This window comes from Bolinopsis microptera, chromosome 8, assembly GCF_026151205.1.
Source record: "Bolinopsis microptera isolate Bmic1 chromosome 8, MBARI_Bmic_1.0, whole genome shotgun sequence".
NCBI lineage: Eukaryota > Metazoa > Ctenophora > Tentaculata > Lobata > Bolinopsidae > Bolinopsis > Bolinopsis microptera.
In genome coordinates this window covers 2,811,780-2,827,525 of record NC_087079.1, presented here as the reverse complement: position 1 = coordinate 2,827,525, position 15,746 = coordinate 2,811,780, and the positions used below count along the sequence as shown (strand labels likewise).

General features: G+C 37.9%; 1 protein-coding gene across 1 annotated transcript; it reads right to left on the bottom strand.

Moving 5' to 3' along the window:
- Window positions 1-3,752: 3,752 nt before the first annotated feature.
- On the bottom strand, window positions 3,753-13,316 carry LOC134819485 (uncharacterized). The gene is made up of 15 exons (XM_063829440.1): window positions 13,166-13,316; window positions 10,264-10,365; window positions 9,954-10,042; window positions 9,606-9,795; window positions 9,343-9,459; window positions 9,015-9,123; window positions 8,666-8,838; window positions 8,372-8,533; window positions 8,195-8,236; window positions 7,843-7,938; window positions 7,535-7,639; window positions 6,122-6,216; window positions 5,809-5,899; window positions 5,474-5,635; window positions 3,753-5,223 (listed from the first exon to the last, which is right to left on the bottom strand). Exons 1-15 carry the CDS (start codon window positions 13,193-13,195, stop codon window positions 5,062-5,064), a joined length of 1,725 nt encoding a protein of 574 aa, XP_063685510.1. The 5' UTR covers window positions 13,196-13,316; the 3' UTR covers window positions 3,753-5,061.
- Window positions 13,317-15,746: the final 2,430 nt, after the last annotated feature.

Genomic DNA, 15,746 nt, shown 5'->3' with positions numbered 1-15,746 from the left:
TCAAGTGATGATGATGACGTTAAATTATTTTTCGATATAATGTAAACTAAAGTATAAACGATTATCTTTAAAACCTGTGGTTCGAAATGACTGTATCTTTTATACTTTTGAATCTACGGACACTTCAATGTAGGCTACAATTGACTGCTAAAGCGTCTATATAATATATATATACATATATGAGGGACCACATGCAAAACTGGTATATCTGAACATATACCAATTTTGCGCAGGTAGCTCATAGTCTTCAGGGTGAAAAGGTGCATCTTTGGAATTTTTTTTGAACAATTTTGAAGAAATTTTTGAAAAAAAGTGAAATTTTATTTTTCCAAAACTGGTATATGTTACAATATACCATTTTAGCTTTTAACAATCATGAAAACAAAATGGTATATCTGCAGATAGACCACCTTCAAGAAACTTATCTTCAATAAAACCGGTATATCTATACACATTTTATAGACTTTAGCCAGCCCAAATGGTATATCTTCAGATATACCATTCTCAGTTAAATTATTTTATTGTTTATAGTATAGAAAAAATGGTATATCGTGAGATATACCAGTTTTGGTACAATTCTAGTTTAAAAAATGGTATATAGACAGATATACCATTTTTTAGAAGTGTTTTTTACACATGATATAGAATCTTTAAATCAGTAAAATGCATTTATCTCAAAACTATCAAAATCAGATATACCAGTTTTGCATGTGGTCCCTCATATACATATATATACTTCACGACAATCTGTTGTAAAACAGGGGTTCCAGTAAACCCACTTCCTGATACTCCTGAAACATGTAATTTTTTTTACAGTCGAGTTGGACAAGGTCTAGACGCCCTGAAAAGTTTCAGATCTATAACTCAATTTTAACATGGTTTTTAAGGCACCTGAATATGGCGATTTTGGGTTTTTTACCTAATTTTGTATAACATGCTGGCGCGTATTTTGCGCAAATTTCTTAAAAACCTCCACATAACTATTTCTTATTCCTGTTATCTTTAACATTGAATTAGAATGTTTTGAACTTAAATATACCTGCTGAACTACTTTCGATGAATCTTAATGCCTGGAAAACAATAAAGGGGATATAATAGTATAGGGGGTAAATAGTGTTGTGAATATAAGGGCAACGGTTATGCTTGCCAGCATTGTGATATGTATAGACGCTTTGGCAGTCAATTGTAGCCTACATTTAAGTGTCCGTAGATCCAAAAGTATAAACGATACAGTCATCTCGAACCACAGGTTTTAAAGATAATCGTTTAAGATTTAGTTTACATTGTATTGAAAAATAATTTAACGTCATCATTATCACTTGATGACGTCATCAAATTAAGTGTTTTTAAAACTTAATTTTTGACAAAGTAACAACTTTTCAAATCGATTTTACACCATTAAGGAGTAATTTTATTCAAAATCTGAGGACATTTTCACCTTAGATAATTGTTCAAGCATTCCGAAAATCTACCGGAAAAGTTTCCTACCTTGCTCCTTCATAAAGATATTTGCTATTGAAGTTAGTGCTTTTTTGAAGAATAATTTTATAAAAACACAAAAGTTGTGAATTAGTATTCTCTGGTGTTGGGCCATCCCTTGGGTTGTGGAGCTCAATTTTGCTTCTTAAAGGTGTAAATTGTGTTATAGGCTAGTTTTAAAGTTGAAAATCGAAAAGTTGCACACGTGGGGACACGCCCAAATTGATTTAAAATAGCTAAAATCACTAAAAATTGTTATTTTCACGATTTTTATCAACTTTGGAGTCCCGTTGTGATCCAAGTTCTTTTTGAAATCTTCTGAAACTTTGCATGCTTATCAAACTATATATTAAATACCACTATGCAAAAATTTACGGTGATTCAATATTGTATGCGCACGCAACGTCCGCTCAAAGTTTGCACGTGCGAAAGGTGAGAATTTTGCTCATTCGTGATTTCGAATATATTCTGCTTTCCACGATATTTAAATGGCATTATATATGAATTTAATGCCAACCTAAATGAGTAAAAATTGCCATATTCAGTCGGTTATCGACAGATATACCTACCTAAACACAAGGAAAAGTTTTCAAAGGCAGAATATCGAAATCGTTGAAATTATCTCCTTATTTATAATTATGTTAATGAAGTTTCGACTGTGTAAATTATCCTGACATTATAATCAAAAAGAGATGATATTTGACCAAAACCCATAATCATGGGTAGAGTGTACCGCTGCCAGTGTCTCTCTTTTCCAAACAAAAGGAAATGATATTAATTTGAGGAACCGTCCGCTAACGCAAAATGATACCGAGAATGAAATCGGTCGCTCGCTTTTCCCATTTAATAAGCTTTATTACAATTCGTAAGCCGTGAATGAATGGGAAAAGCGAGCGACCGATTTCATTCTCGGTATCATTTTGCATTAGCGGACGGTTCCTCAAATTAATATCATTTCCTTTTGTTTGGAAAAGAGAGACACTGGCAGCGGTACACTCTACCCATGATTATGGGTTTTGGTCAAATTTTCCACCACCTAATTGTGACTCCGGATCTGCGATCGTCCGCAGGAATTTCGTCTATTTCAACTAATAAATTTACTCCCGGTATTTAAAATATGTTAGACAAGTCATGACGTATTTCAGCTACTTTGAACTTTAAAATCGATAAATCTATAACTGATACTGTGTTCTTACATACAGATCCTTTCTTTTAAAACCCTACGTCTGTGGTTGGTTCATTGTTTTATCCGGAGAAAATATTCAATCATATACATACTTTCTAGATCATAGTAAACCTGAACCTTTAAATACCATACTCCTTTCTTTGAAGAGTGAGACAATTTCGAGCTAACTTTTAAAAGTTGTAATTACACTAGCAGATGCTGAAGATAAACTTGGAGTTTGAATCACATTCTGCTGTTCATTCTTTTGATGTTCGTTATACAATTGGTCTCTCAACTGCCAACGATGCAGTTACTTTATCGATTATTCGTCCATCTTATTCGTTGCATCTTAAATTTTAGCTAACAGAAATTGTTGATCTAGGGAAGCAAACACTCCGGAAAGAAAGGAATGCAAAAGAGGAAACCTTAGTTAGAGAAAGAAGCTGAGAAACTGTCAATCAATTTGGATTAAAATCGTCAATATACGAGTTGTGAGGTTCCTACTGGAGACGGATACTAATTCGTAGAATTCGACAGTTTCAACAGAACGAGGGAATTTACGTGAAATAAACTGTCGAAAAAAACTTTTCTTGTGATACAGTTTTAGTTGAGAACAGAAAATTCGGTTGAGAGAAAAAAATTACAAATTAGGAATAAATTTAGCAGAAGTCCTCAAAATCGAAACCCTGGATATGCTCCTAAACATGTTCAGGAGGTCAAAACCTCAATCAGCCAGTGACTTAACGATAGGTTGTCGTGGTAACAGTAGTGAGGAAGAAGAGGAGAGCAGTGCTTTAATAGCACAATCTACAAGGTATCCCATCTTTATTTGTCTATTTATTAACTAATGATGTTTATTGCTTATTTTACTAAAAATTATTCTCATGTTTTTAATTATTATATATTATATATCTGAATTCTGAATCTTTCTTTCACAGTACAGCAATATTTTAAAATTTATTAATGGTACTGCGTTTTAGGTTTACTGTGAGTGAAACATACGTGGTGCCAGATATTAACGGACACTTTCCCACCGACCTATCTGACAGTGACGATGACTTCTTCGAGAAAAAGTGAGTTCCACAATCAACAATGTTCATTTTTGTTTGAGAATGTGTTTTTTTAAATAAATTTTACCGGTAGTATATGGATCGAGATAACACCATGCACGCTTGGGATTAGTATTTATGCAATGAATGGGATAGGTCAATTTCCTTTTCCCAGATAATTATACTTAGCTAGTGCTACTTGTATTTATGGTTCCCAAAATGATTGCAAATTCGTTTCAGTTGCCCAGTGTGCGAAGAAGCTTTGGTGGGTGCTAAAGAATGCGAAAAATGCACCTCGTCAGGGAAAAGAAAAGCGAAGGAGCCTTCATCTAACGACAAACAAACAGAAACAAAAACACAACGACGCACTAAACACTCAGACAAAAGCTGTTCGACCACCAGGACTACAAGAACGTACACCCAAGAGGAACTAGAAACTGCAAAACAGCTCCAGAAAATCAGTTTAGAACTGCAAAAATCAGCGCCAACAGATACATGAGATAAGAAGAGATTGATAAGGGTAGAGTAACTCTACTTCTGAGTAGAGTAACTCTCCTTCTGATCCGTACATTTTGCAAAACTTGTGCGTTCGTTTATCTTACTGCAGGTTACCACGTGAGACGAGGAACGAGAAACAGAAACGATATTTTCTTTCCCACAATTCATATCAACTACAGAATCTGTTCATATGTTTTAGGAGAATACAGTCACAATCAGTTACTCTCTGCGTGCTTCATGTTAAGATGACAAAAATCAGTAATGGTGGACTGAACATGGCTGTTTTAAACCATGTATTGAAACTGCATAAATTGTGGTGAAGACTGCAGAGGGGCTCGTCGTATAGAGGGACATATTGTTCTTATATAATATTCTAATTCTAGAGGAAAAATGCTGTTATCTAGTCTCTAGAGCACTCATGCACACTGAACACCGTGTGAGACAAATCATCACTTTCAAATTTTTGATATCAATAATGTAATGCTTTTATCATTGTTGGCTTATTATTTTTCCGATGAAAATGTTTCATTATATTATAAAGGACGATATATTTTAAGATAATCTATTTCATATCAATTTATTTACCCAGTTTACTATAACTACGACTAGTATACTGTATTTTGATAATTTTTAAATTCACAATCAACTGTCAGAGTTTAGTGTTCCCAATTTCCTATCTAAAATCAAAATAAACAATTAACGTGATGCTACGTCAAAACTTATCATTCTGCTGAACTGATGAGTTCATATAATGATTCTAAGTTCGGTTCAATTGCGCGACTTCAATTGAATAACTAATGGAATCTGGAGCCGCACAACCGAACCAAACACAAAATCGAACGGACCCCTCACTAAAGATCAGCTGTGTCCTCACTCTGCTTTAACAGTGCCGGCCCCGAGGTTATTGTGGAAAGTATTGCTGATATCCTCCGAGGTAGGTGGCAGCTGAATAGGTCTGAATATCACTGTAATGTACAGAATTCCAACCTGTTTGTCATTTTTACCTATGATATCGAAACCTTGGTTCACCATCTGAAATTTTATCAATTAGGTTGTATATAATTTGTGTTGTATTAATTAATATCGCTTGACTATTTATTTACCTTATCGGTCATTATTTAATAACAGGGGCCTTCAAAATGCACAATTATGCCCGCGACGAGTTATGTCCACAATGAAAAGGTTCACGGATAATTTTCTTCAAGTCCTACATTTTAATTATAACATTCAGTATCCAGATTCCAGTATATAATTTAAAATTAACTCCTCGCTTAGGACTTACTTTAGGTGCCACGTCTTTTAGGTCGATTTTAACTTTCCCGATCTCATCATTCACAGACCCTTTGTCATGATCCATAACCTCCAAAGACATATCTGATTCTATTATGTTACGGACGAAGAAATCTTCAAAATAGTTGAAAACGGGGTTTTTGCTGGTTATGACCTGAAAATTAAAGTAAGCTCAATGGCATACAATTTACAATTTAAGATCTAAATGCAATTTTCAATCGGTCTGAAAAAGTCAACTAAAGATGTGAATAAATAACTCCGTAGACGAACAGTCCATAATTCACGTCTTAGGCGAATGGTTAAAATTAGACAATGCTTAGTGCTCACGTGTGTTTTGAATAGTTTCTCCCCGTTTACTTTAACTTTACAATAAGCATCACTGCTCCCACGAACGTCCATAGCGGGAAGCCCAGTTGCTCTGCCAGGGTAAAATTGAATATTACAATAAAATAGTATGACAGATTATAGATATTTATGACTGTGGGCTTTAAAAATATTACAATATTAGTTATCACTTATGGTAGGGCATTTATAACCGAGATTAAAAACACATTGCGATTGTATCAGCTGCCAGATCAATATGTTTCTATGAATATACCTTATTGGGTATAAACTTAAAGTCACTGAACAAGTTAGTAACCTGTGAATGTGAAGGTACACCAGGCCAGAAGTGCACTTGTTCAAGTCTTCTCTAGTGAGCTCAGGAATGTTGAAATACTTGGCATAATCTGTTACCTGAGGGAAATTCAAACCCTAGTCATTGTTTCGTCCTATCTTTGTTATAGGCTGAAAACAGCGGGCGATTGCAAAATTTACGGCGAGATTGATATAAAATTTGACAATCGGCTTATACAGATCTCCTTTAGCAAAGACATTTTGTTTGGGTGTCTAAACACAGTAAAGAAGTTTATAAAACAGGGTTTTTAAACGGCTACTATTAATTATCAAGCCTTCACTCTCCACCCTCCTCCCCCACTATCAATTATCAAGCCTTCACTCTCCACCACTTCCCTCCTCCCCCACTATCAATTATCAAGCCTTCACTCTCCACCCTCCTCCCTCCTCCCCCACTATCAATTATCAAGCCTTCACTCTCCACCCTCCTCCCTCCTCCCCCACTATCAATTATCAGGCCTTCACTCTCCACCACTTCCCTCCTCCCTCCTCCCCACTATCAATTATCAAGCCTTCACTCTCCACCCTCCTCCCCCACTATCAATTATCAAGCCTTAACTCTCCGCCACTTCCCTCCTCCGCCACTATCAATTATCCAGCCTTCACTCTCCACCACTTCCCTCCTCCGCCACTATCAATTATCAAGCCTTCACTCTCCACCCTCCTCCCCCACTATCAATTATCAAGCCTTCACTCTCCACCCTCCTCCCCACTATCAATTATCAAGCCTTGACTCTCCACCCTCCTCCCCCACTATCAATTATCAAGCCTTCACTCTCCATCCTCCTCCCCCACTATCAATTATCAAGCCTTCACTCCCCACCCTCCTCCCTCCTCCCCCACTATCAATTATCAAGCCTTCACTCTCCACCCTCCTCCCTCCTCCCCCACTATCAATTATCAAGCCTTCACTCTCCACCACTTCCCTCCTCCGCCACTATCAATTATCAAGCCTTCACTCTCCACCCTCCTCCCCCACTATCAATTATCAAGCCTTCACTCTCCACCCTCCTCCCCCACTATCAATTATCAAGCCTTCACTCTCCACCCTCCTCCCCCACTATCAATTATCAAGCCTTCACTCTCCACCCTCCTCCCTCCTCCCCCACTATCAATTATCAAGCCTTCACTCTCCACCCTCCTCCCACACTATCAATTATCAAGCCTTCACTCTCCACCCTCCTCCCCCACTATCAATTATCAAGTCTTCACTCTCCACCCTCCTCCAACACTATCAATTATCAAGCCTTCACTCTCCACCACTTCCCTCCTCCGCCACTATCAATTATCAAGCCTTCACTCTCCTCCCTCCTCCCACACTAATAATTATCAAGTCTTCACTGTCCACCCTCCGCCCCGCCTTGTCCTTCACACTAACCTCAATTCCATTCTGTCGTATAGGGATGTAAGGAAGTTCGTTGGATACAGCTTCCACGTTCAGCAAAATGTTTTCACCTTGGATCGACGATTTGTGAAGTATACTCTGAAACCGGTCTAGATTTATTTTATTTCACAACTATGGATGAGAGAAAATATCAAAATCAACTTAAATATTAGAACTAATTGATACTCAGACTTGCAAAATAAAGAAATGGCGCCATCTAGGTGGAGTGTCGTTATAGCATACTCCCTTAAAGTTAAAGTATCAACTCAGTGCCCGATTACATCATAATATTAATAACTCACTGTTTTATCTCGAATCAGACCCTTAACGTCGATTTTCATTTTGGCAAGTTTGTCGTCTTTCCCAAATGAACGCCGTATGGACACGGAGAAATTAATCTGAAACAGGATGATCAGACCAGTGGTAACTTAATAACTTCAAATAAAATCCGGGAATTTCATTATACTACCCCTAAATCTAATATTCTTGTTAAAGAGGACTGGTTGCTTTTCAGTGACACCAGTATACACAGTAGGGAAAATATATCAGCAGGACAATCTTATTTGGCATTCATATAAAAGAAACACAAAGATCACATTCACAAAGTTACTAAATGTAACAATTAATCGAATTCAATCGAACAATTATTTTTACCTTTTTGAGGCAACTAGCACCTGGACATCGTCTCTTGCACATCTATAAAATGCTATGATTCAGATTGAAAATGTCACTTTTAGGAGAAAAAACTTCTGTTGACCACGACAGCAAAGTTAAATTAGGATTACTTTAACAATAAATTATCTTGAATTTAATAATAAATTAATAATATACCTCCTCTTGAATAGCCGCAATGGGATACCAAACATGACATGTTTTCTGAGTGCTGTAAAACGCGACTTCTGCTTTTAAATCTTTACCGCCTACATTGAGGAGGCAATCAATGGTGCGCTTCTTGCCGTTGTCTTGCTCAACCTTATCTTTGCTGATATCTATCTGTAATATAAGGGTTATAATCTTCTTTATAAGCACAGGTGTATCAATTTCAAACAGTTGGAAGCGTATGTAAAGAATTCGAATTAAGATTAACCAGGTCGCAAAAACTATAACAAAAAAACCTATCATTACCTGAAGATGCAGGACAGTTCTCTTCAATTTCCTGACTCCGAAGATTAGCATCATCTTCATCTCCTCCTGGGTCATGTCTATCAGGTATCTTCCCGGGTCCACTAAAGAGTCCGAGAATAACTCTTCTATTGTGTTTTGAAGCCATGACTTTACATTTGGTAGCAGGTTCACGTCTGAAGAAATAAAGTGATATTTATGGTAAAAGAAATTGGAATAGTGTTTCTGTCAGTGTCAAATCTGGTTCGAAAATACGAGAAATTTACAATAGCCGTTGGAAATAAACATTTTATTTACCAATATTGCTTTAAAAATACGACAAACTAGCAAGATGTATTTTGAAATGTCTTACCGATCACTCCGAGACTTAGATCGAAGTTAATGTCTGGTCGTTCTATAAATGTGAAGTAAACATGTTTTATGCAAGGGAACGGGAGATCCTTGTCTATTAGAATAGACACCTGCAAATTAGGCTTCAATAAAATACTTGCATAGTAAACTAAGCTGACGGTACACGATTGTTTGTTGCAAGCTTGAAACTACTGGATGAAAATGCAAGTTTAATTAACTATTACTATGCGAATTTAGTGTTTAAAAAATCATTTGCCCCAAAATATCATCATCTAAAGAATAGAAAATTATCATTTTAGATAGTATAATTTAGATTATTCTTATTTCACCTGTAGTTTACCGTTGAACTGGAACCCTGTGAGACTGACACGACCCAGACCTTTAAGTTGGATCTTAACTTTGAACTCCTTTGACTCAATCCTGGGTCCAAGCACCAGTTGAAGCGTCTGTAATAACAATACCCCTGATTATTGTTAACATACACTACTTACTGTTATGGAAGAACATTCTTCTATAGTAAAAATAAATCGAGATCGAACTTTGCTTTTTAACTTAAATAACAGCTTGCAAGCAAGCTGCAAGGGAGTCACACCTCAAGATTAGGATTATCCGGCCACTTCTGTCTGAGAGCTCTACACCCCTCTATGTAGGGAGGACTCTGCCCGAAGGAGACACTTTCTAGTATGACCTTTGTGACTGGTTTAGGGACTATTAGGGCGTCCAGGGTAGGTTGGGCTAGCTCTTTTATCTTCTCCTGCAACTTCTGGTCAACTGTCAGATACCTGCGTCAGGGTTCTCGATCATGTGTTGGATTAAGTTTAACCTTGGTATTGAACAAGTAGACCATTTAGCTGTGCTCAATTCCATGAATTTAAAAAAGGAGGAACGCAATAATTAATGGTTACAACCAAGTCTTACCACACATTTAAATATAACTTACCAATGCTTGATAACGAAGTTAAGCCACTGCACACTTTCAATATCCGTCGATTTCTCGTCAGCATTTATAGCAGTTTGCACTTCTACTTTCTGTAATAGAAACATCGAATAAGTGATGATATTCATGAGCAACCAAGAATCAAATAAGCAATACTGAATACCCCAGGCCACTGTATCATTGTTAAAAGACCCTAATAGTAAAAGTAGAAGTTCGGGTGAAACTTAATGATTTAATCAAAGAAAATACATCACATTGAAGACAGAAACGTAATAGACAAACTTATTACAAATTTATTGAGTATATTCTGCACCTGCTGAAGCTTTTTTATCTTTTTAGACTTGTTTAGATAATGAAGGTAGGTGTAAGTAGCTAGACCTACTAGCCCTCCTATCAAAATCTCGAAAATCATCGTCTGAAACGAAGTCCTAGTCAAACACAAGGCAATATTCTCTGACTCATTTCTTACCATAGAGTAAGAGTGCCCCTCTCAAAAAAACTTGAAATACTCAAAAAATCAATTTTCAAAAACAAAGAATCCAACGTCCCAGGACGGATATAGGAATCAAAGGTAAACAAAACGTGGCAATGTTGTTCCGGAAAATGGGAACGATATATTGATTTAGACATAGAAATTGACTATGACATAGCCACGGTAATACTGTAGGTAAGTGTATAGGTTGAATTTCATCAATTCTTGAATATAATTTTATTAGATGATAAATATGATTTGTGGCCTTAAATCTCCTCATTATTTATTCTGTGAACGGAAATGGGCTAAATTCAATCTTGGAGATGGTCTTTAGAAGAAAAATGGGTCGGGTTATCACATACTTCCACAAAATCAGGCCAATTACTCAAATACTAAAGTGATGGGCTAAGGGCTTATCACTTACTGCATGCTTACAAGTATATATACGCAATATTTGTCCGTTTTCGCAGGAAAACGGATTACATACGCGTACACCCGTTCATAATTTACACCCGGTAGTATCAATATCAGCAGTGGACTGTCGTAAATACGATTAAGACGGTACGCATGTCGTACTACATGTATTTCAGTAAAAGTTAAAACTGTCGTACCTGTACGTGTCATACGAGTACAAATTTATGATTCCCGTACTGTAGTGCGACACGTGCCCTAGTGCGAAAACCTCCAAGATGGACACTGTCGCACTTCATGAGTACGCTACTCATGTAGTGCGACATGAACTCAAGTGCGACAGAGAATTTCCAAGTCCTACACGGTCGCACTTCAGTACGCTACCTGGACTACATTACATGTCGCACTTCAGTACGCTACCTGGACTACAGTACGTGTCGCACTTCAGTACGCTACCTGGACTACAGTACGTGTCGCACTTCAGTACGCTACCTGGACTACAGTACGTGTCGCACTTCAGTACGCTACCTGGACTACATTACATGTCGCACTACAGTACGCTACCTGGACTACATTACATGTCGCACTACAGTACGCTACCTGGACTACATTACATGTCGCACTACAGTACGCTACCTGGACTACATTACATGTCGCACTTCAGTACGCTACCTGGACTACATTACATGTCGCACTACAGTACGTTTACCCAAATTTACGACAGCTATACCACGTTACGACAGGTATTTGTTCTGAAGGAGGTGGGCGTTAAATTGCAGCAGCGGTTGCATCACAGCAATTTAAAAAGAGCGATTGCTTGAATGTAGATGCAGCTTGTAGAAAACTTATATTAACTATTAAGTATTATACAGTGATTACGCCAATATAATCACTTCTTAAAGTTACATTTCATATCACTATCAGGTTTACTGAATTGAAATATACAATATTTCTGACAATGGACCAACGAATATTTGTGATTTCAATTTCAATTTCGAAGGTGTAAAGAAATTCAAAAAGAGCACCTCGTCGGCAAATAAGAAAATCGATGGAGCGTTCTTCTCACGACAAAAAGAAACTCAGTTTTGAACTGTAAAAATAGACTTCTACAAGCAACTGAGATGTGTAAGTACCTGGAGTAGATAATGAATATACGAGTGGGTCAGAACCAAAGCAGAGTTACGCTGCTACGTTGTACCACATCACCGTTAAATGTGCCTTTGTCTACAACTTATAATACATAGAATGTAATCAATTCATGGTATAGTCATAGAAAGAACAATACAATTGATCGTCTGTCCGCCTATTTCGATCGTTTCACTCGTTTGAAATATAATGCTCCTGATTGACCTGATTGTATGCAGTTGACAACTTTTGGGAAACCAAAATTAGTCCTACTTTTAGTATCAATTACCGCGTGTTCATTAACAATGCACCATGACGCAATGAGCGCTATATACATTATACACGTTGCATCTCCATGCCTGATGTGGCCAATATTGCATTTGTGAATAACAACTATCTTATCATGACGAATACAAAATAAAGTAAATGAACCGGGTTTAATGGAACTAATTTTTGATGCAATAAAAACTGACTACCAAAGAATACTATTACCTTCCTCCCTGTGACCACGGGCTTTCTAGTTATGTAATAATTTAATAATATAATTCGAAAATTGCTTACAAATTCTTATAATTAGATGGGCAGGACAAGTTCGAAAAAAAGGCGGAATTCAATTTAAATGATGACAGGGAAAATATCCTTGTTAAAACTTTTATGAATTTTGCTTTGAAATAGAGCATTTTTAAAAATCGCCATATTCACTATTTAGGTGCCTAAAAAACAATGTTAAAATTCAGATAGAGATCTGAAAATCAGGGCCTCCAAAGCTCGAGATATCAACCAAATATGAAGCAGCGAAACATTTTCAAGGTTAAGGAGTATACAGTGCCGGAAAGGAAGTACACTTTTTTAAACATATTCTCGAATGTCCTATTTCAATTTGTCTTATTGGACCTTAATTTTGAGGCGATTATGTGAATTATGGAATCTAATTTGGGAGGAAATAAAGTGGACGCTGAACCTTTTACAGTGCACATGTAATGTCTGACCAAAAAGCCAAATAAGTTGTTTTAACCAAAACTCAAAATTTGGGTAAAGTGGACCTTCTTTAAAAAAACTCAAATGACCGTCCCCAAATGACACTGAAAATGAAATCGGTAGCTTGCTTCCCGATTTAACAAAATAAAAAAGCAGTGATACAAAAGCAATTTTTAACCGTGGTTAGGATGGTGGGAAGCAGCATCCCGTTTGCTCTTGCTGAACTTACCACTATAATGGATACATCGATTCCTCCCATACTTGAAACAAAACGCCACACTCCAATAGTCTATTGGAGTTGGATGCGAGGAGGATATTTAGGGTTGAAGACTCCCCGAACTACATTAAGTATATTATCCTCTCTGTATCATCCTGAATAATTAGGACAGTTATATCTATAAAAGGGTCATACATCCGGATCTCGATGGCACTGTCGCGGCACTCCTATGGCACTCTGGCGGCACAGTGCCATAACTTTTAATAATGTTCGTTCAAAAGCATAAGACGATCATTATACCTTCATTATTATCTTTTGGCAATAACCACGATGTCATAAAAGCATAATTACCCTTTATTTACCTACTAGCCTTATTGTCGAAACCTTGTGATTTGCAATCCTGATCTGGTGACGTGTCACATGTTATCAGCTTATGGGCGTTGTGATAACATTCCTGCAGGATACACTTAGGTATCACATAACAAGTCCCACGAGCAATGTTCAGTTGTTTTATAATCTGGATTAGTATGACGTATTAAAATATTATTATTAATTAACTTGACGCGAGGACGTGACTCGTGAGGTGTGTCATATCAAGTGAATGCTACATTGTACTTTGCAATCATGTCACAGAATATGGTTCTGCGAGATATTATTTTCTCAGTCTTCAGGATCTCTGGATTCTGGAACAGATTGATCGATTTAAGTGGAGATATAGAGGATAGTTGAACGATAGCTGCTGTAGTAGGTATAGTTGTATCATGCAGTTAGCTTCTGTTGAAAATCTCATGACCTGGCCTCGTCGCTGGCATACTCGAAAGATCGGGAAGTGTGACCCTACCCAACAGCTGTATGAGAAACTCTTCAAGCACTGGGTACAGGGAAAAGAAGAAGGACTGATATTAGCAAGGGATGCGAAAGAAGTGATGGGTGTTTCTGACAACACCAGAGCAGACCAAACTGGACCCACAAACCGCCCCAGTACCCTCCCTCACTATCGCCCTGGCCAGCCGTATTTCTACCCTGCTTTTAAAATTCATAAGCTGAAAAAAGAAGAACTCATACCAGGGGCCAAACCACCAGCAAGACTCATTACCGCCCTCCACGAAGGAGCCAGCAGACGACCGGATGTCTTCCTAGCTGATAAATACCTACGTCAACTAGAAAGGGATTTTTGCGAAGACCTTCTTATTGATAATAGAGACGCCTTAGTCTGGCTCGACAACATCAACAATACCCTGGACACAGAACTCAAAAGCAACATTAAAGCATTCACATTTGATTACAAAGCTTTATATGATTCATTGAGTCCCCACCTCACACTCCAAGCTTTGAAGGTGGCCATGGAAGAAAAGAGACCTGAATGGTCCGCCAAATTCAAGGAGTGGTTGATAAGAAGTGTTGAACTCAGCTATGAGTCGTCTATAGGCAAATTTAACGGAGAGTGGTACAGACAAAAACGAGGAGTACCGACAGGAGGCAGTATCTGTGTACAACTTGCAAACATAGCAGTATACCATGTCATGCGTGAGCAAGTCTATTCAGACACGGAACTAATGGAACCTGTAAAATCGGTCAAGAGATACATAGACGACGGCTGTGGAGTATTCCATGGTACGAAAAGACAGTTTTCAAAATTCATCGCGACTGTCAATACAAGGCTAGCAGAACTTGGCCTCAACATTGATGAGAACATCATAGAAGATAACAATGTTTATGTGGCGTTCTTAGACATAAAATTTTGTTTCGACACCGCAGGTGATCTTCAGACAGACCTCCATGTTAAAGAGACAGATGCTCGCTCCTACCTGTACTTCGGTTCCCACCACCCGAACCATACATTCAGCAGCATAGTCTATAGTGCATGCCTGAGACTCCGGCGAATCATCAATGATAACGACAGACTCCGAAAACAAATTGATGAATTAAAAACCTTTTTCTTCCAATCCAACTACCCTAAAACTATGGTAGATAACATCAGTGAAAAAGTCAAAGGCTTTGAAAGATGCCTCAAACCACTGGACAACTCAAACAGCAATGTCCTGGTCCCAAAGTCTCCAGAACCAGCAGTCCGCGTTATTTCAACATTTGGTAGCGATCAAGAGTTAGTAGAATCGGTAAAAAGATTGGAACCAGAGCTCAGTAGAACCAGGAGCTTCTCAGGATTATCTGGTTCCCATACAAGTGGAAACACCCCAGGCTCCCCAATATCATCTAGAGCCGGTACATCACGCCCTATCTTCAAATTCGTCAGACGTACTGGAACATCATTTAGAAGGAAGTTAGTCAAAGCAAAACAGTTTGCGGATGACTTAACCCAACCTCACACAAGACCATGTGGGGGCAGACACTGCGGTACCTGTAACATCATATCTCCACATCCATCAATAACAGTCAACGGACAGCGAGCCAAAGCAGTGTCTGGTACATGTGTCAGCTACAATGTTGTATACATCTTCAGTTGCCAACTTTGTAATATGTGTTATGTAGGAAGAACGGTGCAGCCCCTAAGGGCACGAGTAAACGAACATCGCGCCCATTACTACAAACTCATTTCGGACAATACGTTTGTCCCTGAAGAAAACGACGACGG